This window comes from Rattus norvegicus, chromosome X, assembly GCF_036323735.1.
Source record: "Rattus norvegicus strain BN/NHsdMcwi chromosome X, GRCr8, whole genome shotgun sequence".
Lineage (NCBI taxonomy): Eukaryota > Metazoa > Chordata > Mammalia > Rodentia > Muridae > Rattus > Rattus norvegicus.
Window position 1 is genome coordinate 137,939,054 of NC_086039.1, and position 26,167 is coordinate 137,965,220.

General features: G+C 39.9%; 1 protein-coding gene across 11 annotated transcripts in view; it reads left to right on the plus strand.

The window, feature by feature from the left end:
• The first annotated feature begins 636 nt into the window (after nucleotides 1-636).
• The window catches only part of Pabir3 (PABIR family member 3), a 63,633-nt gene continuing 38,102 nt past the window's right edge, over nucleotides 637-26,167 (plus strand). For 9 of the 11 annotated variants that reach the window (XR_005498084.1, XR_005498083.1, XR_005498085.1 and 6 more), the window contains exons 1-6: nucleotides 638-748; nucleotides 4,910-5,111; nucleotides 9,684-9,762; nucleotides 21,153-21,209; nucleotides 22,038-22,081; nucleotides 22,182-22,236. Coding sequence is in view for 6 of the 11 variants with exons in the window: in XM_008773644.3 (XP_008771866.1) it covers nucleotides 4,927-5,111; nucleotides 9,684-9,762; nucleotides 21,153-21,209; nucleotides 22,038-22,081; nucleotides 22,182-22,236 (420 nt within the window). In the remaining 5 variants the exon portion in view is untranslated. Of the gene's footprint in view, nucleotides 849-4,909; nucleotides 5,112-9,683; nucleotides 9,763-21,152; nucleotides 21,210-22,037; nucleotides 22,082-22,181; nucleotides 22,237-26,167 lie in introns of all 11 variants that reach the window. The other 2 variants (XM_039100141.2, XM_039100142.2) reach the window with 2 other exon arrangements.

Genomic DNA, 26,167 nt, shown 5'->3' on the forward strand with positions numbered 1-26,167 from the left:
ACTGCACATGTACAATTCTATTGTACCAGTGAGCATATCTTGCCAGGCAGAACATTACTGTACTCCACATGGTTCTCTGTTGGGTAGAAATAATGATTATATTTCTCTCCTAGTAATCTTCATAGCACCTTTCAGCACTATGAAAACTTGTACCAGATCGACTGCCCCATGTTATTTGATTCTAGTATGTAGTTTTTTTCAAAATTAGGATCTTACCATCAAGTTCTGGAGAGTAAGTAGGAGTGAGCAATGGCAATAGTTTATAATGTTTGAGATTTAGTGTGTGTGTGTGTGTGTGTGTGTGTGTGTGTGTGTGTGTGTGTGTTTTCATGTGTCTGAGAAGGCCAGAGATATCTGTTCCCTCAGGGCTTAAGCTACAGATAGTTGTGACCAGCCTGATGTCAGTGTTAGGAACTGAACTTAGAGCAGTACAGGCTTTTAACAGCTGAGACTTCTCTCTAGTCCCCATGTCCAGTTTTATTCATACCATCAGTGTCTACCTAATTTTTGTTGCCTTTCATGTGAATCGTTTAAGAGGTATGGGTTATTTGTGGTTGGTGACCAAGGATTTACTTGGCTTGCTCTTGTGGGAGCTAAAGGTTGAAATGTTACTTTAAGGTTGCTGTGACAACCCACCAAATAAAGAGCTGTTTATGACACGTCTGTGGGACAGCTTTATCAGATGAGGCAATTGGCATATGGGCAGCAGACTGGGACATACGAAGAAAAAGATAGTATAAGTTTTAAGGTAAAGGTCCAAGCAAATCATTGATCTGAGACCATGGCCTATTGTAGAAGAGAAACCACTGAGGGCGAGGATACTAATGTGTAGGCAGAGGTGTAAAGAAGTAAGACTAATCTCTTTAAATATTTTTGTTGGCTGTAATAGGGTACTGTGTTTCTTTGGCTTTGTAGTACTTGATCCTTTTGATAGTCTCACCTGAGGATGTACTGGGGCCTGTTTGTGTCTTTATAGGCTTTCAATTTCTAACGTGAAAATCTTCTCTTGAGAAAGAGAATTCTTCTTTTGAGTAATAGAATTAATGTCTTCTCATATAGTCAGTCATTTTCTATTTCTTTGCCATCCCTTTCTTTTTCTATTTTTAAGCATAATGTCTTTTTATTATTTGAGAATTTCATACATATATAAAATGTACTTTTATTATTCTCATACCCTAATCCTTCCCCCAACTCTTTTCATGTCTTCCATACCACTTCAGCTTCCCACCTCCTATCCCCTTCAACTTCACTTTCTTAATTTTTAAAACCTATAGAGTCCAGTTCAGACTCTGGTGTGGGGCCAACCACTAATGTATGGCCAATCTACTAGGGATCACATCCCTAAAGACAATGGACTCTCCCTCAGCCACCAACTGTCAGTAGCTTTTCAGTTAGGAGTAGGTGATTGCTATCCCTTCCCTCCTGCTGGAATGTGGACTGGCTCAATCTTTAGGTAGGCAATCACATCTGCTTAATTTCAAAAGTCTATCAATCCTGTCCTGTCTAGGAAACACTTTCACTCAAGCCCTTCCAAGGTGCTGGTACTTAAAACTGCCACACCTCTTTCCCAATGTTCTTTAAGGCTTGGGTTGAGGGGTACGGTATAGATGTCCACTTTATGTCTGAGCACTTAAAAAACACTTAAATCTCTACATTTGGACCAGTTGCAAGTTTCCACATTAATTGTTGTTCACTGTACAAAAATGTTTCTCTAATGAGAATGGAGAGTACTGATTACATACCAAGAAACCATATTTAATGGGTAGTTTATTTAATTAAATATAGCAAGTTCACCCCTGACATCTATGAGCTCCACAGACATGGGTTCTTGGTCAGAATTACAACATATGGCATGGATTTCCTCTTGCAGAATGGGCCTTAAATCCAATTAGAAAGGAATGGGTAATACCCACAGCATTCATGCCACTATTGTACCCAGGAGCATATCTTGACAGACCAAACATTACTGTGGGTCATACCATTCACAGTTAGGTAAGAGTGTTCATGACTTTTATTTTTTAAACCTTAGCAGTCTATATAGCATGTTCTAGCACTATGAAGCCTACCCAGTGGGCCTGAAGCTTCTCAGTCAGGATCAGCTTCATTCCTCTATGTACTGTGACAGAGGGTGTGGTATTTTCATCAACAGGGTCTTAACATCAAGTTCTGGTAGGAAAGAAGAAGCAATGTGTACAACACCTTTTTTTCATAGAAACATAGTTTCTGTTACATTTTCCTTGTTGTTGCTTCATGTTTGTTTCTTAGTGTTATTGAATTTAGATATTTAAAAACTGTGAAATGCAAAGGTATATGAAATTTTGTCTATTTATTCAAAATACAGTCATTAAAACATATTAACTCCAAGGATATTAATATACAACACGAAAATTAAGATAGAGGCAGAAACTTTTGTTCATAGTTTGGTTACACAGTTTTATCTTGACCTATTCTGTCTTTAAGCACCACACTTTTCCTATAATCTCTGATTACTCATTTTTTTGTTTTTTATTCTTTTTTTAAGATTTATTTATTTATATGTATATGAGTACACTGTAGCTGTCTTCAGACACACCAGAAGAGGGCATCAGATCTCATTACAGATGGTTGTGAGCCACCATGTGGTTGCTGGGAATTGAACTCAGGACCTCTGGAAGAGCGGTCAGTGCTCTTAACCTCTGAGCCATCTCTCCAGCCCTCATTACTCAACTTTAAATAATCATTTTTTTACAAACTTTCCAAATACTCTGGGAATTTTCACAATGCCTTTCAGATCATGAGTGGTAAACCGGATTTTACTGGTTTAATCTTTTGGGATCTGAATGAACTGTTAAAAAGTAGTAGTGCATATGTTTTGCAAGACAACTATGAAGCATAGATTATTTAAATTTGCATGTATGTATTCATATAACAACTTAATAAATATGTATTGAATGCTTATTAGTATAGAAATCCTGTTTAGACAAACATTCAGAGGTGCCTCGTCTATGTTTTTACCTTACCAGAAAGGCACAAGAATCTTGTCTTTGCTACTCAGTAATTGGAATTTGAATAACCTCTCTGATCTTTGGCTTCCTCCTTTGAAATATAGGCATTGCAATGGTGCCTACCTCACAGAATTATTGTAAGCTTTAAATGTGACCACATATTTAAAGTGATTAGGATAGTACCAGGCACATAAGTGCCCAATAAATGGTAGCTATTATTAACCTGTCTTACATCAGGAGTGGAGACTCCAAATCATCCTCATGTCTGGGATTTAGATAATTTAATTCTGCTGAACATAATCAAGTTTTTCTTCTTCTATTCCCAGAATGAATGAAAAATAAGAGATTATGATCTTACATGTCATAACTTTTCACAAACTATCTCAAGACAATTCCATTAGTTTAAACTCACCACTGATTAGCTGAGCAAGGCTGATGACTGAACCAATTGAGACATATGAAAACATTTTATAAACTCTAAAATGATATTCAAATATTACAGCTATTTTAATTTTTAAAAAATCCCATTTCACTAGGTTTATTTACTTTTTTGGCCAATTCTGTTTATGTTTCCTAAAATGTGCAGCTATATATTATTAACATGCTGAAGTTATACCTTAGCAGTGAAGCCTTTTCCTAGTGTCATGCTCTAGGTTCAGTCCCCAGTATTCCCTCCTTATCCACACACACTCAAACACAGAATTAATTGTGGACATGGTGGCTTACGCTGCTAAACACTCTTGAGGCTAAGTAGGAGCATTGCTACAAGTTCAGGATCAGCCTGTGCTACAGGGTAAATCCCCAGTGAAATTGGGCTACAGTGTGAGACACTGTCTCGATAATCAAAGAAACTTCCCCTAATATTACTAGCATGAAGTTAGGATTTTAGCACTGGATAGGAGTCATTACATGATGCTGAACAAGTCTAGATGAAAAGTTAAATGTGAGATGCAGAAGCAATGCTGAAATGAACACAGCATCAATAATACATAAAATGAAACACTGATTTCGATGTATTCTGAGATTTTTGTTTTAAGAAAAAAAATAAGCTTCGCTATGTTATATCTGTAAATCAGCCGAGGACTTGGGCCAACAGTCAGTTCTAATACACTGTAAATATTCATATCAGATTATTGTAAAAAAAATAGTTACAAAACGATGATTTATCTGCACATTTGGTTCACTTGGTAAAGCAATTTATCAAAGCCATAAACACTTAGCATTTTGCTCTTTTCTCTTTCTGGACTTGAGTTGTGCTTTCTAATTACAGAGGTGTAGTTTGTTATAGGAAACACACATGCATGTCATTAAGCAAGTTTGTTGGTTTCAGAAAGGTAAGAGATCAGTCCTGGAAAAACTGAAATATGGGGCAAAAAGCAAAGAATTCTTCATAACACACACCTCTGAACTCTTTCCTGAATGCCATAGTCAGCATGGGAACAGATAAATGACCTTAGCACAGCACTAGGAAGAACACAGAAGAAAGGAGTCATGGACGGACTGTTCCTAGACTGCACATGTGCTACTCTGCTACTCTGGTCTTGAGCCATAAAGGATGGTAATTGCTTTCGTAGATAGTGTGTATCATCTTGTATCATCTGACTTGACAACAGACATTGGTGGAGGCAAAACTGCCCTGTTTCCTCAGGACGGTAAATCTGTAGGGTTTTTTTTTTTTTTTTGACAGTTACTTGTTGCCATGGCTTAGAAAAGGGAGAATTTACTCAGTCATTTGTATTAGTGATTTAGACTTTTTTGGCAATTAGGGGTTCAGGTGAGAACTAGGAGATTTTAAGGGGGTTCTGTCCAGATTTATGTCCATCGGTATAAGGGACACCAGGGCTTCAAAGGTGAGTGGCCCTACTCACCTAATGGCTTCTGCCACAATTTTCTCACTCTTCTGCCATTGGTTATTTTCTTTACAGCGTCTTACCACCAAGACATGTCCTTAAATGAGCAGGAACCAGATACCATCCAAAATTTCCAACTTGGCAGAGGCTTTATCCTCAACACTGATGTGACTCAGGAGACTATGGAAGTGGATTTAGGCCTGGTACCAGCTTCCAGCACCGTAGAAAACATTCACCTTAGAAGATCCACTAGCATCCCTTTGGTCAACGGATTTGGGTGAGCATTATGTACCCGAGGGCAAAGGTGGGGGGTGCTGGATACAATGACATCCAATAGAATTTCCTCCCATATCCCTGGTGTCTAAAGACCCCACCTCAGCCTAGTAGAGGAGAGGGTGTGGATGGGGCAAACTGAGGGGCAGCATTCACCCCATCTTTACCCATCCTTAGCTTAACACATGTCTGAACCTCACCATTCTCTTTTGATGGGTCTATATGGACCCAACTGTAGACACCAGTTGGTGTGGAACACTACATTCTCGAGATTTCACTTTATCCCTCAGCTACTCCTCTGAAGAAGCTGACCAACCCTCCACTCACACTGCTTTTTCATTCTCTCAGCTCACTTGTTACCTTTGTTTGACCTTCACCTCCTGCACACTGAAGATGGAAATTGTTGTCAAGAAAATAAACCTGGACGTTTTTAAATACCTAGCTGTTTTTTTTTTAAATTTAGATCCTACAGAAAGTTGACCTCTTAAATTACGCAATCTCAGTGGGTAATACCCCCCGTGCATGCGCGCATGAAGCACAGGTATACATGTGATATATGAGCAGATAAGCAGCACATAGGTTGTTGTCTTAGTTCTTTCCTATTGCTGGGATAAAGCACCATGACCACGGCAACTTAAAAAGGAAACATTTGAGGCTGGCTGTTTCATATTTGAGAGTCCATGACTATCCTCTCAGGAATCGTGCCAGCAGCCAGGCAAGCCTGACACTGGAGCAGAGCTGAAAGCTCACATGGAGACATTCCCCAAAGCAGAATGAAAGAGACACTGGGGATTGCTCCAGCCTTGACACCTCAAAACTGGCCTGCAGCAACACATCTCCTTCAACAAAGCAGTATCTCTTAGTCCTCCCCAAACAATCCCACCAACTAGGTACTAAGTGTCCAAACTAGTAGCCTGTGGGGCCATGCTCATTCAAACCATCACAAGGTCATTAAAGTTTTCTCTCAGGGCTGGAAAGATAGTTCAATGGGTAAACTGCTTGGTACACAGACATGAAGATCTGAGTTCAGATCTCCAGAGCCCACAATAAAAGCCAGGCTTGGCACTTAGACCCTGTAATGCTAGCTAGCACTTAGGGTCCATAAACAGGTAGATCCCAGGGACTTGCTAGCCAAGCAGACAGATTAGCTTAAATGATAAGCTTTGTAGCTTTAATTCTTACTAGATAAATTGCCATTAACTCAATTTTCTATACAAATGTTACTTCATGCAATAAGACCTTGAGTGATGGAATTTATCTCAAATTGCATATTGATATTAAATAAAACCCTTTAATCCTGTGCATGACAAAGGAGACTATGGAGAAATACCCCCCCTCTCTTTGTGTATGTGTGTGTGTGTGTGTGTGTGTGTGTGTGTGTGTGTGTGTGTGTGTGTGTGTGTGTGTGTTGGTGTTGGATATCTTGCTCTATCTCTCTCCACTTTGCTTTTTAAAACAGGGCCTCTCACTGAATTGGGAGCTCGCCATTTCACTTAGCCAAAACTTTTGACCTTGGTATTTTTACTAATAAATGATGTTCATAAAGCATGGCAGGATGTTTGACTTGTTTGTTTTGAGAGTCCCAGGAATGAAAACTAGAGCCTGTAACATACTAGGTAAACTCAATACCACTGAACAATTTCCTCAGCCCAGGAAATTCGCTTCTGTAAATAATGCTTCCAGAAAGATATACTTTTCTATAAACAGAATTCGATGCAAAATTAGACAATCACTTGGAATCCATGTGGCAGTGTTGAGCAAACTGAAGATAGAATTGTTCACTGTTAGGTGTAGCTTAGAGAGTAGGAGGACACTAAGAATTTGAGGCATGAGTAAAGGAATATAGTGCATATGCAACTGGAAATCTAAGACAGGGAAATGAATTTGACTAAGGCTCAGTACGGTCCTGCTTTAGACCAATTGTCCCTTCAGAGTAAGACTCTGACTTCACCCTAGTTCATAAATATGCCATAAACAACAAAAAGTCCTCACGTAAGCAAGTCTCTGACTTCGTGCATGTCAGACGTGATTCTTATGGTGTGTCAAATGCTTTGGTAGCTGAGTGAGGTGTCTCATACTTGTATTCCCACACTTGGAAGGCTGGGGCAGAAGGATCCTCATGAGTTCTTTATACCTTCAATCTCCACTTACTTAATTTCTAATGTCAAAACTTTGGGCAGAGTGTTACAGAACAGGCTGTGTTTAAACTGATGATCTATTCCCTCCACCACCTAAGTGTTGGGATTAGAGATAAACACCCCCATACCCAGCAGATAAGGTAGTTTTTCAACACTACACTTAAGGTGGCTTTTCAATACTATATTGGAAAGTAAGGTTTTTAAATAACCTCTTTTCTGGCCCTTATTTTAAAGCTTAGACGGTCGGAGAGGGGAATGACTCCCCAGCAGAGTACTCACCTAGCATGTATGAGAACCTGGGATCGACTGCCAGGATTACACACAGGCAAACGAAAACACAAACCTACCCAAGCTGCAAAGTGAGGCCAAACCAGCCCAGGCAACTCAGGGAATAGAAAGAGGGCTGAAAATAGAGCTCAACAGTAGATCCCTTGGCTAGCATGTTCTAGGTACTGGGTTCAATCCCACAATCTAAGTATAATAATAAATAATTAAACTTGTGGTCAATAATATTTAAAAGAATTAATTACTATTAATTGTACATATTTGTTGGCTACAAAATCATTCAATATTTGTGGATGATATGTAATAATCAAATCAAGGTAGTTGCTATTTGTATTTCCTTAAAAATTTTAAGTTTAGATTAACACAAATAATTGCATTTTCAGACTATATATATGTATATGTATATATGTATGTATATTATGTGTGTGTGCTGGTCAAATAAGACTAATATTCTGCACTCTTGGCTACTTTGTGTCTGTAGCCTCTAAGCTCCTCTCTTGTAGTTGGTTCAAAACTACAGACTAGGTGGTTGTGAACTCTGCTCACTTCACTGTGCTATACCCGGCAAAAGAAAAACAGAGAATCTATGTTTATGTCTACATTTTGTTCGGAAATTCTCCTAGCCCCTGAAATCCTGAAGTCTGTAGCCAGAGTGTGGAGGGCTTTGAAAGTCATAATAAAGACCTGAGTGTGGCAGATAATAGCCACTGGAAATTGTGAGCTAGAGAGCAAGCTGTTCTTTAGGAAGGTGACCCTGGCAGTCTGCTAAATAGCTTGGAATAGGGAAAGAACAGAGGTGAGGAGGCCAAAGAGACTATTGTGCAGTTTGTGTATAAGGAAAAATGTTTTGAAGTGTTTTTGGCTACAATCCTAAAAAAGAATAAGATGGATAGAAAATAGAGTTTATGGGTACGGCGTAAAAGACACTTGATTGGATATAAACAGCAAGCAGGAAGTGTTACAGTTTTTGTTTTTTTGGTTTTTGTTTTCTTTTTTGGGGGGGAGAGAGAGGCAGAGAGACAGAGACAGACAGACAGACAGACAGACAGACAGACAGACAGACAGAGACTGAGACAGAGACAGAGAAGGTTTCATGTAGGTTCAAATTCAGTATGTAGCTGAGACTGGCATTGGATTACTGATTCTTACTGATTCTCCTGCCTTTACTTCCCAAGTGCTGGGATTATAGGCATGTATTACCAGTCCTGGCTAAAGACTAAATTATTTGTAGTCAGTGGAGAAACCTGGATAAAGAGTACATGGGAACCATCTGTATTCTTTTGTGACTTCTTTGGAGTTAAACTGAAAAGCTATGATAAAAAAGAAACATAAAAAGTAAAAGATGACTTCTTCGGGGTGACAGGGTCAAATAGGATTGAGGCCACCTGTGAAGGCAACAGTCAAGCTGGGAACATAGGCTCCATTTTCAGTGGGCAGTAGTTGGCTGCTCAACTTGTCTGCTCTTGTTTGCAGTGTGGGAATGTGGCCCGGGGTTGAACAAACTTGCAAATTTTCTATTGAAGACAGAGATATTGAGTCTGGATTTTTTCATGTGAAATCTTTTAGAGTACACAATGAATTTAAAACCATTTTAATACCCTAGGGCAAAGTTTACCTGCAGACAATGGCAGACCCTGTGAGCCCTGCTATTGGTTATGGTTCTTTTTTGGAACAGTTCAGATATTAAGAGAGAATTTGTGCTTGTACATTGTAGCACTGATCATAAAATTAAATCAGTTACAGGTTTACACACACACACACACACACACACACACAAATGACATATTTCCAAGGTTACAGTAAATTATGCTTATTCTCAGGAGAACAATTAGAGGTAAAATGGCATCTCTGAGAAATTCTTACCTTACAAGGAAACTTGTTTAAGCTTAGCTGAATAAGTCCCTTCTCTCCTCTCTCTCTCTCTCTCTCTCTCTCTCTCTCTCTCTCTCTCTCTCTCTTTCTCTCTCTCTCTCTCTCTCTCTCTCTCTCTCTCTCTCTCTCTGTGTGTGTGTGTGTGTGTGTGTGAACATCTGCACAGCTATCTCCACCAAGATGTCATTTACAGTCATAGTGTTCCTCTTTAATTATAAGATATACTTGTTTAAAACATTGGTAATGGACTTTATATAGCAAAATGTTTTCTTTTGTCTTAGTGATAATTCACAGGGACTCCTTCTTAACCCCACAAGAATGAGAAGGAACAGCTCACCATTTGCGAATCAGCATAGTTTGGTAAGAAAATGCTTACTATCCCTAAGTAAGACACACCTCTTGGTCTTCAGTGGTGGCTCTCAGACTTGAGTGTAGAATATGGAAGGCTAGATCTCACCCTGCAAAGTTTGTGACTTACAATGTCTAGGATGAAGCCCGAGAATGTACCAGAATGTTCTAGAAAATTTTGGCTTTGAGAAACAACTTCTCTCAACATTACTAAGGGAAAGCAAACACATTCAATATACTTATATTATATAAAAATATATTGGGCTGGAGAGATGGCTCAGCGGTTAAGAGCACTGGCTGCTCTTCCAGAGGTCCTGAGTTCAATTCCCAGCAACCACATGGTGGCTCACAACCATCTGTCATGGGATCTGATGCCCTCTTCTGGTGTGTCTGAAGACAGCGACAGTGTACTCACATACATAAAATAAATAAATCTTTAAAAAAAAATATAATTATTTTTCTGCAGCTGCAACTGAATTAGCTTTTAAATTCCTTATGTAAATCCATCTAGTTTCCACCTCAGGCTCTCTTAAAAGTTGTTTTTAGTCCTTTTTAGTTCAACTTCTCTCTCACATTCATCTGAGATTGTAGTTAAAAATTCCAATTTGTGGTGTTACCATACAATCTCTAAATTATAACTCCTTTTCTGATAATTAAAGCTAGGAAAATAGAAAACATTCTTATAGGTCACTAAGTCAAAAGAATAAATGATTCATCATATAAAAAAATTCTAGATGATGTAAATTGTTGTTCACACAACACTCAATGAGCTATTTTAGGGAAGCTGTGAGCCATTCAGTGCATTCACCCTGTGTTTGAATCACCCTCTCTCTAGTTTCAACAAGTGCATATCTTTGTCTCACTGATGGAATGGTGGGCGGCCTTTTAGTATTCCACCCTGGACTAATCTATGAAGGGCCTTTGTCATGCTAAGGAAGTTCCCGGCTACTCCCACCTGTTTGAATTGTTGTACTTTTTCTGCATCATTTGAAATAATTGTGTGTTCTTCCCCTTTGTGCTATTAATAGGGTATCTTATGCAGATTATCTCATATTGAATCACCTTGAGATTCCTGGGATAAATCTTCTGTCATTAGTCTACAGTTTTCTTTTCCCCCTTCCCCCTCCCCCTACAGTTTTCTTGTGATAGTTCTACTGGTTGGGGTATCTCAGGAATGCTAGCCTCATAAAACATTGGCAAGCTAGTGATTCTTCTTTGCTTTTCCTAGACCCCTAATGCCCCATCCCCCCTCTCATCTCCTCTTCCCTTTCCTCCACATATGCCTTCGTCACTTACCTCCTCTTCCTTGCTCTTTTGCTCTCTCCTACCCTTCTTCTCTTTTCACTCTTCCTTTCCTCGTCCTCTTCTGCATCCTAAAACCTCCTATTCCCCTCCTCATTTCCTTTCTCCTCACTTTCCTTCCTGGTCTCCACTCTTCACCCTCCTCTCCTTCCAATGCCCATCCACTCTCCTTCCTCTCACTTTTCCTTCCTTTCTAGCCTACCTCCTCTCTTCCTCATCCCATCCCTTCTCCATGTTCCTCTCCTTTCTGCTTCTTCCCCTCATCTCCTCTCCCCACTTCTCCATTCCCCCTCCTCTTTTCCAGTCCCCAACCCACCCCTCCTGTTCTCTCTCTCTCTGCCCCCCTGTTCTTCCCAATTCTACACTCCCTGATCTTCTACATCCTCCCCTTTCTCCTCCTTCATCCTTTTATCTCTCCTCCTTCCTTCCCTTTCCTCTCTTTGCTTTCCCATTCTCTAGTACACCTCTCCTCCCCCTCTTTCTCCCTTTTTCGTTCACTCTCCTGTCCCCATTTTCCCTCCCCTTTTCTCTGGCCCCATCCCATCTCCTCCTTTTCCTCCACCTTTCCTCATTTTTCTCTTGATTTCTTCCTTCCCCTCACCATCTCCCTTTCTGTCATCCTCTCTCCCATCTCCCTTGTTTTTCCCACTCAACTTCTCCCTCCTTTCCCTTCTCCTCCGTATACCCTCCTCCCCTTCTCCTCTCCTCCCTGGCTCCCTCTCTTTCTGCTCCTCAACCTCTCCCCCCTGCTTCTCCATACCTCTTCCACTCTGCTTCTTCTTTTCCCTTCCCCTTTCCCTGATTCTCCTCACCTTTTCCCCTCATCCCCTTTGTCTTTCTCTCCCCTACCCACTTCTACCCTACACCTCTTGTCTTTTCTCTTTCCCCTCCACTCCGCTCTATTTCTTCTTTCTACTCTCTTCTCTCCCCCCTCGCTCTTCCTATCTCCCCTCATCTTCTCCCCTTCCCTCCCCTTCTGCTTCCTTCCCTTTCTACTTCCCTAGTCTCTTAGTCTCCAGAGTCTGTCATCCTGCGACCCTAGGACTGAGGAAGGGCAGAACTGACTCTGAAAGTTTTTCTTTGACCTTAAGATTCTTGTGCAATGGGATACACCCACACACATACACAAATAACAAATTAACAATTAACCATTGAAGAAATAGAGGCCATGAATTTGAAAGAGAGTAAGGGCATATATGAGAAAAATTGGAGGGAAGAAGGGAAAGAGAAAAACAATGTAATTATATTTTAATTTCCAAAAAGAAAATATTTAAAAAATTACGAAAAAGGAAAAAAGCGTATTTGGTGAGCTAGAAGTAAAATATGTGGAGACAAGAGCATATGAACAGCTTTGGAAAGAGTACTCTGTAGGTAGAACGCCTGGAAGGTGGGAAGACATGGGAACCAGTAGACTTAGCATAAGATCTTATAGATTGAGGTGTGGTAGCACATGCCTGGAATTCCAGTTTGTCGGTGCCTAAAGTAGAAAGATTGGGAGTTTAAGGGCAAACTGGGATCTATAGCAAGGTCAAGCTGAATTATACTGTAAGATTTTGTCTTAAAACACACACACATGCATGCATGCATACATGCACACATACTTCTAACCAACAAAACGACAACACAGGACCTTTTTGTTGCATTGCACTCTAAATATTCTATATCTTATTTTATGCTCAATGAGAAATCATTGAAAAGTTCTATGATCAAATTCGCAATTAAAAACCTCACCCTGGGGGCTGGGTGGTGGTACACACCTTTAATTCCTGCAATGGGGAAGCAGATCCAGGTGGGTCTCTGAATTCCAAGCAGGCTTGGTCTACAGAGCAAATTCCAGGACAACTAAGGCTCCAAAGGCAAACTGTCTCAACACAACAAACAGACAAACCAAAATTCTCCTGGGGGCTGGATAGAGATAGCTTGGAGGTTAAGAGAACTTGCTGCTCTTTCAGAGGATTGAAGTTCCTAGTACCCATATTTCATTCCCAACACAACTCCTGTTCTTGGGGGTCTAACATCTTCTGGCCTCAAATGGGGAACTATACTGACATGCACAAGCACACACACACACACACACACACACACACACACACACACACACACACAGAGAGAGAGAGAGAGACAGAGAGACAGAGAGACAGAGAGAGACAGAGACAGAGAGACAGGGAGAGAGAGAGAGAGAGAGAGAGAGAGGTTGGAGGTATAGAGTGCTAGCCCAGCACATACATAGCCCTCAGTTTGATCCTCAGCACCCTATAAACTGGGTATCATGATTCCTACCTGGAATCACAAAGCTTGGGAGGTGAAGCAGAAAGATCAGAAGCTCCAAGTCTTCAGTCATGTGCTCAGCAAGTTCAATGCTAGTGCAGACTGCATGAGATTCTTCCTCAAAATAAGTAACATATATTAAAAAAATGTTTAAATTACCTTGCCTTTAGACTCAAAGGTAGAGTAGAAGGCAGCAAAGATAGATGGGAGCATATCTAGCATCTTCAATAGGAGGGCACTTCTATAGTAACTATGGCAAGCTGGTTGATGGTGAGGCTCGAGAGATGTCTCAGTGGTTAAGAGCACTTGCTGTCTGGCAGAGGACCTGGGTTTAGTTGGGAAATCAATTTCATTGCAGAAAAGTGTGAGATTCAATGAAGACAGATTGGATTCTGTTGAAGGATGGAAAGTAAGGACACAAATAACACTGACTGGGTAGTGGTGGCATATGCCTTTAAGCCCTGCCCTTGGGCGGCAAAGGCAAGCAGATCTGTAAGTTCAAGGCCAGTTTGCTCTATGGGGTGAGTTCTAAGACAACCAAGGCTGCACAGAGAAACTGTCTCTAAAAACCAAACCAATCAAACAAACAAACAAATAACTCTATGCATATGAACTCAGTTCAACTGTTTGGGGTCAAATTACCTTTTCTAAGCCTTAATTACATCATCTATAAGATGAGAATATGACAACATTGACATTATAGGCTTTCTGATAATTACATCGAACTTAACAAAGCATTTTGCATAGCACTCGCACATACTGAAAAGTCAATAAGTATTAGACGGTGTTTGTGTTTACAAGGGTGCATGTATAGGTGCATGTACTAGTGTGTATACATAATTGGGGAGGGCAATGTTTGATATCAGTTGCCTTCCTCAATCCTTCTTCACCCTCTTTATGGGAGACATGATCTCTTGCTGAACCTGGAGCTCACCAAGTCAGTTAGAATGGCTGACAAGCATGTTCCAGGGATCTCTCTGCCTCTGTCTTTCCAGCTCTGGGATGACAGGTGCACACTATCACTCCGGACTCTAGCCACCATGTGGTCGCTGGGAATTGAACTCAGGACCTCTGGAAGAGCAGTGAGTGCTCTTAACTGCTGAGCCATCTCTCCAGCCCATCACTCCGGACTCTAATGCACAGGCTAAGGAACTGTACTCATGCTTCTATAGAAAATACTACAAATTGATCCATCTTTTCAGTCCCAAGATGTTTTTACTGGTTTACTGGTAGTGTGTGTAGACAGTCACCATGTGGCCAACATTTTAATGCAAATCCGTAGGGATTATAGATTCTTAATTTACATAAGGTTCAGCTTAATATAATGTGCATTTAAAATAAACCATCGTATATAATGGATCCTCATTGCAAAGAATTAAAGTCATCTAACTTATTTAATGATGGGGATTTCAAGGCTGATGGATTTAGCTTGCTATGATAACACAAGGCATATGTTTTTATTGTGTCAAGGTATCAATTCATTATTAGTATAAGACATATGCAAGTATATGTTTACATTAGTACAGAAATGCTGTTATCTAAGAGAATGACATGATTAATTACAGGGCTATAGGCAGAAGCAGCAAAATCCAATTAGAAGAGGCTTAGCCTATAAGATGTCAGATGATAGAAGAGGTTCCAGGATTGGCTAATTCAATCGTTCAGTGATGTCATTAGAGACCACATTCCTTCCATCTCTGCACTCTCCTTTCCTCAGTAGTCTCACTAACAATCTATATCTCCAGCACTTAGACCCTGGCTCAAGATTGTATATAACAAAGGGTTGGGGATTTAGCTCAGTGGTAGAGCGCTTGCCTAGGAAGCGCAAGGCCCTGGGTTCGGTCCCCAGCTCCGAAAAAAAAAAAAGGAAAAAGAAAAAAAAAAAGAAAAGATTGTATATAACATGATCATATATGTGTTTATCAAACTGTTCTTAGTAGCTGTCTCTGGAACATACCATCAAAAGACAAATTTAACTTCTACTTTCTACATTTCTATAGTATCTAAATGTTTTATCTGCCTTTTCCCAGACTCTCACAACCCTATTCTTTCCATGTTCATGGATTCTCACTATGTAGCCTAAGATGGCTTCCAACTTGTGATCCTTCTGCCTCTGCCTCACTAATTTTTTTATTTCCTCTGATAAAACATAGGTCTAATGTGTGACTAGACATTTTGTAGAGACCTTCAAACTTTGGGGTTGCGGATTTAGCTCAGTGGTATTGCGCTTGCCTAGGAAGCGCAAGGCCCTCGGTTCGGTCCCCAGCTCCGGAAAAAAAAAAAAAAAAAAAAGAACAACAAACTTTGGTCATAGACCTAAAATCTCCTGGTTTCACAGTATAACAAACCCTTTGTGAAATGAGCATGATTTTCTAATCATCCTATCCATTTTCTTCTTCTTTTCTTTTTTCCCATTTTTGTCTTCAAACTTGAGATCTTTGGGCAAATGTTGGAATTGCAGGCTTGTGCTACAAGAGAGGACTCAAACATTTTAACTATATGATCCTTAATACCTATCTGATCATCAGCTTTATACATTGGTGGCCACAAGTTCCAAATCGGTTTATGCCCCCTTAATAGCAAGTGCACCATGCCATTTCTACCAGCATTCTGTGTTCTGTCTATCCAGCCTACATTACTTCCTGTACAAGCTGTCTTGAGTCATCATTTCTGGAACCAGGCAGAGTGATCTTAAGCATAGCCCACAAACAATCCTTCCTTCAGGATTATCTAAGCATTTCATCTGTGACAACTGTAATAGGAAATGGGTTAAAAATCGTGAAACTAGAATATTTCTAAATTAATTAATTTTTAAAATATCCATTCACTTTAGGTTTTATTTTCCATCTATATTTCTTATTTCCATGTATAGGATGAACTCAAAGTCAAGACCCTGCCCCAACCTCTAGAGTGCTGGGATTCATAGGCCATCATATCCAGCTGTGCTTTTCAGAAAACAAATCCAGACTTCCTTAATTTCTCCAGTGAAATGCACTCTTTGGGAATGAGTTTTAACTAGCACATCCTCCAATCCCTTCCCCCTCCACTTCCCTTAAACATCCATAAGCATGCACATACTCCGCCCTCCTGACCTCATTTCTTGGCACTGGAACTCTTGCTTCCTTCCAAGGACTAGGAGAAAAAGACACAGTAAGAATTTACACAAAAGACACTCCGGAAGTCAATCAATATCTCAGATAATGACTGAAAACTGAACTTAGAGCCCTGAGCATGCTAACCAAGACTTCTTAACCACTGAGCTTCACAGCCCAGTTCTGTTCCGACTTCTGTTCCACATAAGAAAACACAAAGCACTTTCCTTGCCAACATCACCAGCAGTTTCTTTGAGGGAAACTTGCTCCCACCCCGCCCCGCTGGAAGTAAGAAAATCTCTGGTTTTCCACTACTAAAAGAAGCTGCCAATCAAATAATTGAGCTACATGTATCCAATTTAAAAGTCTTCCAGTGGCTTATGGTTCTGTAAGTCTACTTTAGTCCCACTCAACACAGTGGGATTCATTTCAGTCGCACTGTCCTCTCATGATTTCCTGGACAACATTTTCCAATAGGAAATTTTAGATCTTTGTCTCAAACAAAACTGTCTCTTCACCACCTATTTGGTATCAATTTAAAATATGCAATTGAAAAAATTTGCATAATGACTTTAGAACATTTTGCCACCTCACTCACTCAATCACTCACACATACTAACATGTAATGAAAACTCAGCTAATGCAAAGTTTTCTAAATAGAAAATATGTATATATTTACGTTCATGTTACCACAACTTTTCAATTTGATTATAAATATCATAAACATTAATGTTTCACTCTATATATTGAGAACTGTGTTATAATTTGAATTACAAAAACATGACTGTGTGTAAGCTTTTTGTAAAATTGGGCATCAGGAAACTAGCAAATGGGCCACTAAGATGACTGAGGAGGTAAAAACCAGGCTTAACAGTGCATGCATATAATCTCAGCACTCAGAAAGCAGAAGGTAAATCTCTGCGAGGTCAAGGCCAGCCTGATCCCTTTAATAAGTTCCAGGCTACCTAGTGAGAACTATTTCCAAAAATCTGTCTCGGTCTCTGCCTCTCTGGTCTCTTTGTCTCTCTGTGTCTCTCCTCCTCTGTATGTCTCTCTTTTTCTTCCACACACACACACAAACACACACACACACACACACACACACACACACACACACACACACACACACACACACTAACAATGTTGTTGAAACATCAGGCCAAAACCAAGACTAAAAAAGACTGGCCCTCTGGCTAGAAACTATAGCCTGCTCAGAGCTGACCCTCTGCTCATGTTCATCCCAAAGCCAATAAGGAGTGCTTCTGGATATAACCTGCTGCTTGCTCCTGTCCTGTATTTACCGGACTCAATCATTTTTCTGCACATAAAAATCTGAGTGCAACTTATAAACTCTCCATCTTCTTAAACTCTTTTGGCATCAGAGCCTTGTCTTCTTTCCCTCCCTTCCTGGATGCACAACGGGTTAGTAGTCTTACCTAAAATAGAGCAAACACTTTCACATTTCTGTGGGCTATGCTACCAAATTCCTAACTCCACAAGGCCCAACTCAAATCAAATACTACCTTAAGCCGTTCTCCCTGTCTCCTACTCTGCTGCACATCCTCTCACCTTTGTGTGTTCTCTTATCCCATTCTGCTTCCCTTACATTTGACATTTACTTCTTGTCTCTTTTTGTTCTTTTTGTGTGTGTAAATGTTTTTTGATGTATGTGTTTTTTAAACATTTACTTTACTTTTTTAAGTGTGTGTGTGCCTGTGTGTGTGTGTGTGTGTGTGTGCGTGTGTGTGCACATGTTTGTGAATACTCAAGGGGTTCAGAAAACAGTGTTGAATCCCCTGGATCTGGAGTTGCAGGCAGTTGTGAACCATATATCCTGGGTGCTGGGAACTGAACTCAGGTCCTCAGCAAGAGCAGTGCACACTCATGACTGCTGAACTCTCTCTCCTGTCTCATTCTAAATGACTCTATTTGAAGAAAGTATTTGCACTGGGTAAGACTTTATTTTCTTCACTCCAAAAGAAAACAGCACGATGGGAACAAACTTTGTTTCAGATGGAGTTCTATATTTCCCCAGGGTCCTACTGTGTGTTCCAGGTTATTCTGAAACTCGCATCCTCCTGCTTTAGGTGCCGAGTTGGTGATGCAGGTGTACATCATCATGGCCAATAGTCCTTGTGGTTTTGTTTTTTGTTTGTTTGTTTGTTTGTTTGTTTGTAGTATTTGCTTCCATTGTTGGTTTCCTAAAGGAATCATAAGGTTAATATCTATAGCTTATAAGCTGCTGTTTTAATCTCTTCTCTTTCTTTCCGATAAGAAACACAACTCCTTAAATATAATAAGGGTATGACAAATACTAAAATGTATGAGTTAGCCATACTTGTACAATGGAGCACTATGGTGAAACAGTGATGCTAATCTTCACATGTAATTTCGGTGGGAACTCAAAAGAGTTCCCTTTAAAAGAAAAAATTCTTGGTGAGACAGGGTTTCTCTGTATAGCCCTGGCTGTCCTGGAACTCACTCTGTAGATCAGGCTAGCCTTGAACTCAGAGATCCTCCTGCCTCTACCTCCCAAGTGCTGGGACTAAAGGGATGTGCCACCACATCTGGTATCACCAGAAATTTCTATGTTTTGAATTTGCAATTCATATATGACTGTTGTGTTGTCGTTTTTAACACTGTTCTTCCAGCTTTGGACAAATTACCACTAAGTGAAGTAATGTGCTCCTGCAAAGGTCACATGGTAACATTTGAAAACCTAGTAAAACATGAAATCATCTTTCATAAAAGCATACATTTATTTGACACGTATTCATCTTCCCTCTTTTTCTTGGCCACAGTATGCCTATGATTTTCCACTTTGAGCCTTCGGCTGATCTCATCATTCCAACCCATTCCTGTCATCCCAAGACCCCTTTTTAACATTTAGACCACGGACAATTTTTTTAGATCCTTCTTCTTTCACACGAAGCTTTCCCCACATACTGCTGCTACCTTTTTCTCTCACCTTTCACAGCACACAGAACCCGTTCATCTTAAAGACCGATAAGATTTAGGAATGCTGACAAGCCTATACTTTCTTTTCTATTGAGAACAAAGGCTAAATTCCAAAATTTAAATTACAATTCAATTTCAGCCACTTTTCATCTAATTTATTTTCTGCCAACTCCTCCCAGTATGTTTTCAATACCTTAAGCTTGTCTGGGTCTTAGACACGGACCTCGACCTGACTTGTTTTCCCAGTCACTGGAATACCTTCTGTACACAGTAAGAATTCCTACCCCAGGCTGCAGTGTTGCTGCAGTGGTTAAGAGCAGTTGCTTCTCTTGCCCCCACATGGGGGCTTGCAGCTTCTGACCTTGAAGGGCACCAGGCACACGTGTAGACTCATATACACATGCAGATGAAACATTCAGACAGAAGTAATAAATCTAAAGACAAAAAGAATTTCTGTCTACTCTGTGAGGCTCTGACACTTACCTGGCCTTATTTATTGTTGTTGTTTGTTTGAGAGCCTCCGGTCCTAGCAAGTGCTGGAACACATAGTAGGTTCTCACTAAGTATTTTTTAAGTGCTCCACTTAATATATGTTCTTAATATATGCATACATATACTTAATATATGTATATGTACATATATTGTCTACATACTTAATATATGTTATTACTATATAATGAGGCTGGGTTGTAGCTCAGTGGTAGGACACATGTCTATCTTACACAAAACCTTAGGTTTGAGTCTCCAGCACTACAGATAAAATCAGAATGTGAAAGCCAGATATGATAAATTCAGTCGCAAGCATTTCAGGAAACAGCCAGGCTTGTTATCTAGTCTAGATAAATTCCTAGGGTAATTTAAGCTTTGTGTCCATACTTAGCTTTAAATCCCCTCATTGTTTCATTCTCCTCTTACACGGGCTTTCATAAGCTTTGAGACAAGACAAAAAAGGAGAAAGTAGCTCTGAAAAAGAGAAAGGACCTAGGCAACAAGTATCTTAGCAACGAAGAGGAAAATGTTGTAAACTACTTGAAAGTGTTTGCCTTAAGTCAACCCATATTATGAAAATTAGTTGTCACCGGCAACCTTCTAAGATATTTGATGAAATTATTCTGTTCATGTTTTCTTTGTATGTGAGGCAGCCTGGCTGCTGATTTAATAACTGTTTGAGCTTTTTGCTCTGGTAACACCTCTCAGTAAGCTTTAGTGCTTGGCTAAAACCTGCAGGAAAACTGAGGTCTAGTATCTTAGGAAAGGAAAGTTGGGGATGGGGCTGGATGGGGTAGTGTACTTGAGATCCAGGCATGCAGGAGTGGAGGGGCTTCCCTGTATAAGGAATTTGAGGCCAGCCTGGTCTACATGAGACTCTATGTCAAAAACAGATTAACTTCAGAGGTAAATAAAACATTGTATTGATGATTTGTCTCGTGTTTCTTCTGTTACCAAGTGTAATTTATTCATTTATTCGTTTATTTTTGATTTTGGTTGTGGTTTTCTGAGACAGTTTCTCTGTATAGCTCTAGCTATCCTGAAATTCTCTATATAAACCAACCTGGCCTTGAACTCACAGAGATCCACCCACCTTTGCCCCTCCAAGTACTGGCATTAAAGGCATGTGCCACTGTTGCCAAAACCCAATTTTAGTTTTGGAAGCTTTGAAGTTAGCAGATGCCATTGCTGCTGTACACTCAATAAGTATTTTAGACAGTATAACATAACTTCCTATTTTAAATTATTAATCAAAAACATTACCATAAATCTGACTCATATTTCAATTTTTAGTTGTTTCTACCTTCCCGCAGTCGTACATCTGCCAACCGGATTTTCCAAATCAAACAGGTTAGATAATTTTCAAAATTAAGTTGCCCATTTTAAATTAAGTTTGTGTGGATTTATTTATTTATTGGAATGTGTGTATGCATGCATAAGTGTGTGTGTTTGTGTGTGTGTGTGTTTGTGTGTGTGTTTGTGTGTGTGTGTGTTTGTGTGTGTGTGTTTGTGTGTGTGTGTGTTTGTGTGTGTGTGTTTGTGTGTGTGTGTGTGTGTGTGTTTGTGTGTGTGTGTTTGTGTGTGTGTGTGTGTGTGTGTGTGTGTGGGTGTGTGTGTGCATGCCATGGCATGTGTGTGACTATCAGAAGACAACATGTAGAACCTAATAGTCTCCTTCCTCTTTGTACTTCCTGACAATCAAATAGGTCATCATCAGGAGGCTTGGAGCCAAGCATCTTCCACCAATGCACCAGCTCACCAGCCCCACTATTACTATTGTTGTTGTTATTATTATTATCATTATCATTATCATTATTGTTATTATATCTGTTTTTATAATGCATTACTACTTTTTTTGGGGGAAAGTAGCTACGGTGTGGGAAAAAATAATAAATAAAAAACAAAGTTTTCTTTAAGCTAAAAAGAAGAGCAACATGTAAGTGTGTCAGATAAATCAAGGACAAAGAAATAATAATGTGGAGCACTTTGTAGGGTAACAAAGAGAGACAGACACTTGTATAAAGGTTTGTTTATAAGGAAACAATGTAGCTCTTCCATAGCCTGGAGAATTACAATAAAGTGCATTTTAGTGGAAATCTGAAACTCCCAACCCAAGTGCAATTTCGTAGAACAGTAGTCGATTGGCACTTGGTTTACTATGTTTTCCCTGCCTTCTAGGAAGAAGGGATGGATATAGCCATCAGAGAAGCAATGCATGAACGGTGAGCACTATACCTTCAGTTACTATTTTCATCATTTGTATATTCAGTTTCATGTTTTCCTTCAGATGGGCTGACTACTGTATTAATTTCTCTTCTTCAGGGACATGCACACTGCAATGCAGATAAGTCAGAGTTGGGAAGAGTGTCTAAATCTGGTACAGTATTCACATTTTATTTTATTTTATTTTTTTTATTAACTTGAGTATTTCTTATATACATTTCGAGTGTTATTCCCTTTCCCGGTTTCCGGGCAAACATCCCCCTCCCCCCTCCCCTTCCTTATGGGTGTTCCCCTCCCAACCCTCCCCCCATTGCCGCCCTCCCCCCATAGACTAGTTCACTGTGGGTTCAGTCTTAGCAGGACCCAGGGCTTCCCCTTCCACTGGTGCTCTTACTAGGATATTCATTGCTACCTATGGGGTCAGAGTCCAGGGTCAGTCCATGTATAGTCTTTAGGTAGTGGCTTAGTCCCTGGAAGCTCTGGTTGCTTGGCATTGTTGTACTTTTGGGGTCTCGAGCCCCTTCAAGCTCTTCCAGTTCTTTCTCTGATTCCTTCAATAGGGGACCTATTCTCAGTTCAGTGGTTTGCTGCTGGCATTCGCCTCTATATTTGCTGTATTCTGGCTGTGTCTCTCAGGAGCGATCTACATCCGGCTCCTGTCGGTCTGCACTTCTTTGCTTCATCCATCTTGTCTAATTGGGTGGCTGTATATGTATGGGCCACATGTGGGGCAGGCTCTGAATGGGTGTTCCTTCAGTCTCTGTTTTAATCTTTGCCTCTCCCTTCCCTGCCAAGGGTATTCTTTTTCCTCATTTAAAGAAGGAGTGAAGCATTCACATTTTGATCATCCGTCTTGAGTTTCGTTTGTTCTAGGGATCTAGGGTAATTCAAGCATTTGGGCTAATAGCCACTTATCAATGAGTGCATACCATGTATGTCTTTCTGTGATTGGGTTAGCTCACTCAGGATGATATTTTCCAGTTCCAACCATTTGCCTACGAATTTCATAAACTCGTTGTTTTTGATAGCTGAGTAATATTCCATTGTGTAGATGTACCACATTTTCTGTATCCATTCCTCTGTTGAAGGGCATCTGGGTTCTTTCCAGCTTCTGGCTATTATAAATAAGGCTGCGATGAACATAGTGGAGCACGTGTCTCTTTTATATGTTGAGGCATCTTTTGGGTATATGCCCAAGAGAGGTATAGCTGGATCCTCAGGCAGTTCAATGTCCAATTTTCTGAGGAACCTCCAGACTGATTTCCAGAATGGTTTTACCAGTCTGCAATCCCACCAACAATGGAGGAGTGTTCCTCTTTCTCCACATCCTCGCCAGCATCTGCTGTCACCTGAGTTTTTGATCTTAGCCAATCGCACTGGTGTGAGGTGAAATCTCAGGGTTGTTTTGATTTGCATTTCCCTTATGACTAAAGATGTTGAACATTTCTTTAGGTGTTTCTCAGCCATTCGGCATTCCTCAGCTGTGAATTCTTTGTTTAGCTCTGAACCCCATTTTTTAATAGGGTTATTTGTTTCCCTGCGGTCTAACTTCTTGAGTTCTTTGTATATTTTGGAAATAAGGCCTCTATCTGTTGTAGGATTGGTAAAGATCTTTTCCCAATCTGTTGGTTGCCGTTTTGTCCTAACCACAGTGTCCTTTGCCTTACAGAAGCTTTGCAGTTTTATGAGATCCCATTTGTCGATTCTTGATCTTAGAGCATAAGCCATTGGTGTTTTGTTCAGGAAATTTTTTCCAGTGCCCATGTGTTCCAGATGCTTCCCTAGTTTTTCTTCTATTAGTTTGAGTGTGTCTGGTTTGATGTGGAGGTCCTTGATCCACTTGGACTTAAGCTTTGTACAGGGTGATAAGGATGGATCGATCTGCATTCTTCTACATGTTGCCCTCCAGTTGAACCAGCACCATTTGCTGAAAATACTATCTTTTTTCCATTGGATGGTTTTGGCTCCTTTGTCAAAAATCAAGTGACCATAGGTGTGTGGGTTCATTTCTGGGTCTTCAATTCTATTCCATTGGTCTATCTGTCTGTCTCTGTACCAATACCATGCAGTTTTTATCACTATTGCTCTGTAATACTGCTTGAGTTCAGGGATAGTGATTCCCCCTGAAGTCCTTTTATTGTTGAGGATAGCTTTAGCTATCCTAGGTTTTTTGTTATTCCAGATGAATTTGCAAATTGTTCTGTCTAACTCTTTGAAGAATTGGATTGGTATTTTGATGGGGATTGCATTGAATCTGTAGATTGCTTTTGGTAAAATGGCCATTTTTACCATATTAATCCTGCCAATCCATGAGCATGGGAGATCTTTCCATCTTCTGAGGTCTTCTTCAATTTCTTTCCTCAGTGTCTTGAAGTTCTTATTGTACAGATCTTTTACTTGCTTGGTTAAAGTCACACCGAGGTACTTTATATTATTTGGGTCTATTATGAAGGGTGTCGTTTCCCTAATTTCTTTCTCGGCTTGTTTCTCTTTTGTATAGAGGAAGGCAACTGATTTATTTGAGTTAATTTTATACCCAGCCACTTTGCTGAAGTTGTTTATCAGCTTTAGTAGTTCTCTGGTGGAACTTTTGGGATCACTTAAATATACTATCATGTCATCTGCAAATAGTGATATTTTGACCTCTTCTTTTCCGATCTGTATCCCTTTGATCTCCTTTTGTTGTCTGATTGCTCTGGCTAGAACTTCAAGAACTATATTGAATAAGTAGGGAGAGAGTGGGCAGCCTTGTCTAGTCCCTGATTTTAGTGGGATTGCTTCAAGTTTCTCTCCATTTAGTTTAATGTTAGCAACTGGTTTGCTGTATATGGCTTTTACTATGTTTAGGTATGGGCCTTGAATTCCTATTCTTTCCAGGACTTTTATCATGAAGGGGTGTTGAATTTTGTCAAATGCTTTCTCAGCATCTAATGAAATGATCATGTGGTTCTGTTCTTTCAGTTTGTTTATATAATGGATCACGTTGATGGTTTTCCGTATATTAAACCATCCCTGCATGCCTGGGATGAAGCCTACTTGATCATGGTGGATGATTGTTTTGATGTGCTCTTGAATTCGGTTTGCCAGAATTTTATTGAGTATTTTTGCGTCGATATTCATAAGGGAAATTGGTCTGAAGTTCTCTTTCTTTGTTGTGTCTTTGTGTGGTTTAGGTATAAGAGTAATTGTGGCTTCATAGAAGGAATTCGGTAGGGCTCCATCTGTTTCAATTTTGTGGAATAGTTTGGATAATATTGGTATGAGGTCTTCTATGAAGGTTTGATAGAATTCTGCACTAAACCCGTCTGGACCTGGGCTCTTTTTGGTTGGGAGACCTTTAATGACTGCTTCTATTTCCTTAGGAGTTATGGGGTTGTTTAACTGGTTTATCTGTTCCTGATTTAACTTCGATACCTGGTATCTGTCTAGGAAATTGTCCATTTCCTGAAGATTTTCAAATTTTGTTGAATATAGGTTTTTATAGTAAGATCTGATGATTTTTTGAATTTCCTCCGAATCTGTAGTTATGTCTCCCTTTTCATTTCTGATTTTGTTAATTTGGACACACTCTCTGTGTCCTCTCGTTAGTCTGGCTAAGGGTTTATCTATCCTGTTGATTTTCTCAAAGAACCAACTTTTGGTTCTGTTGATTCTTTCTATGGTCCTTTTTGTTTCTACTTGGTTGATTTCAGCTCTGAGTTTGATTATTTCCTGCCTTCTACTCCTCCTGGGTGTATTTGCTTCTTTTTGTTCTAGAGCTTTTAGGTGTGCTGTCAAGCTGCTGACATATGCTCTTTCCTGTTTCTTTCTGCAGGCACTCAGCGCTATGAGTTTTCCTCTTAGCACAGCTTTCATTGTGTCCCATAAGTTTGAGTATGTTGTATCTTCATTTTCATTAAATTGTAAAAAGTTTTTAATTTCTTTCTTTATTTCTTCCTTGACCAGGTTATCATTGAGTAGAGCATTGTTCAATTTCCACGTATATGTGGGCATTCTTCCCTTATTGTTATTGAAGACCAGTTTTAGGCCGTGGTGGTCCGATAGCACGCATGGGATTATTTCTATCTTTCTGTACCTTTTGAGGC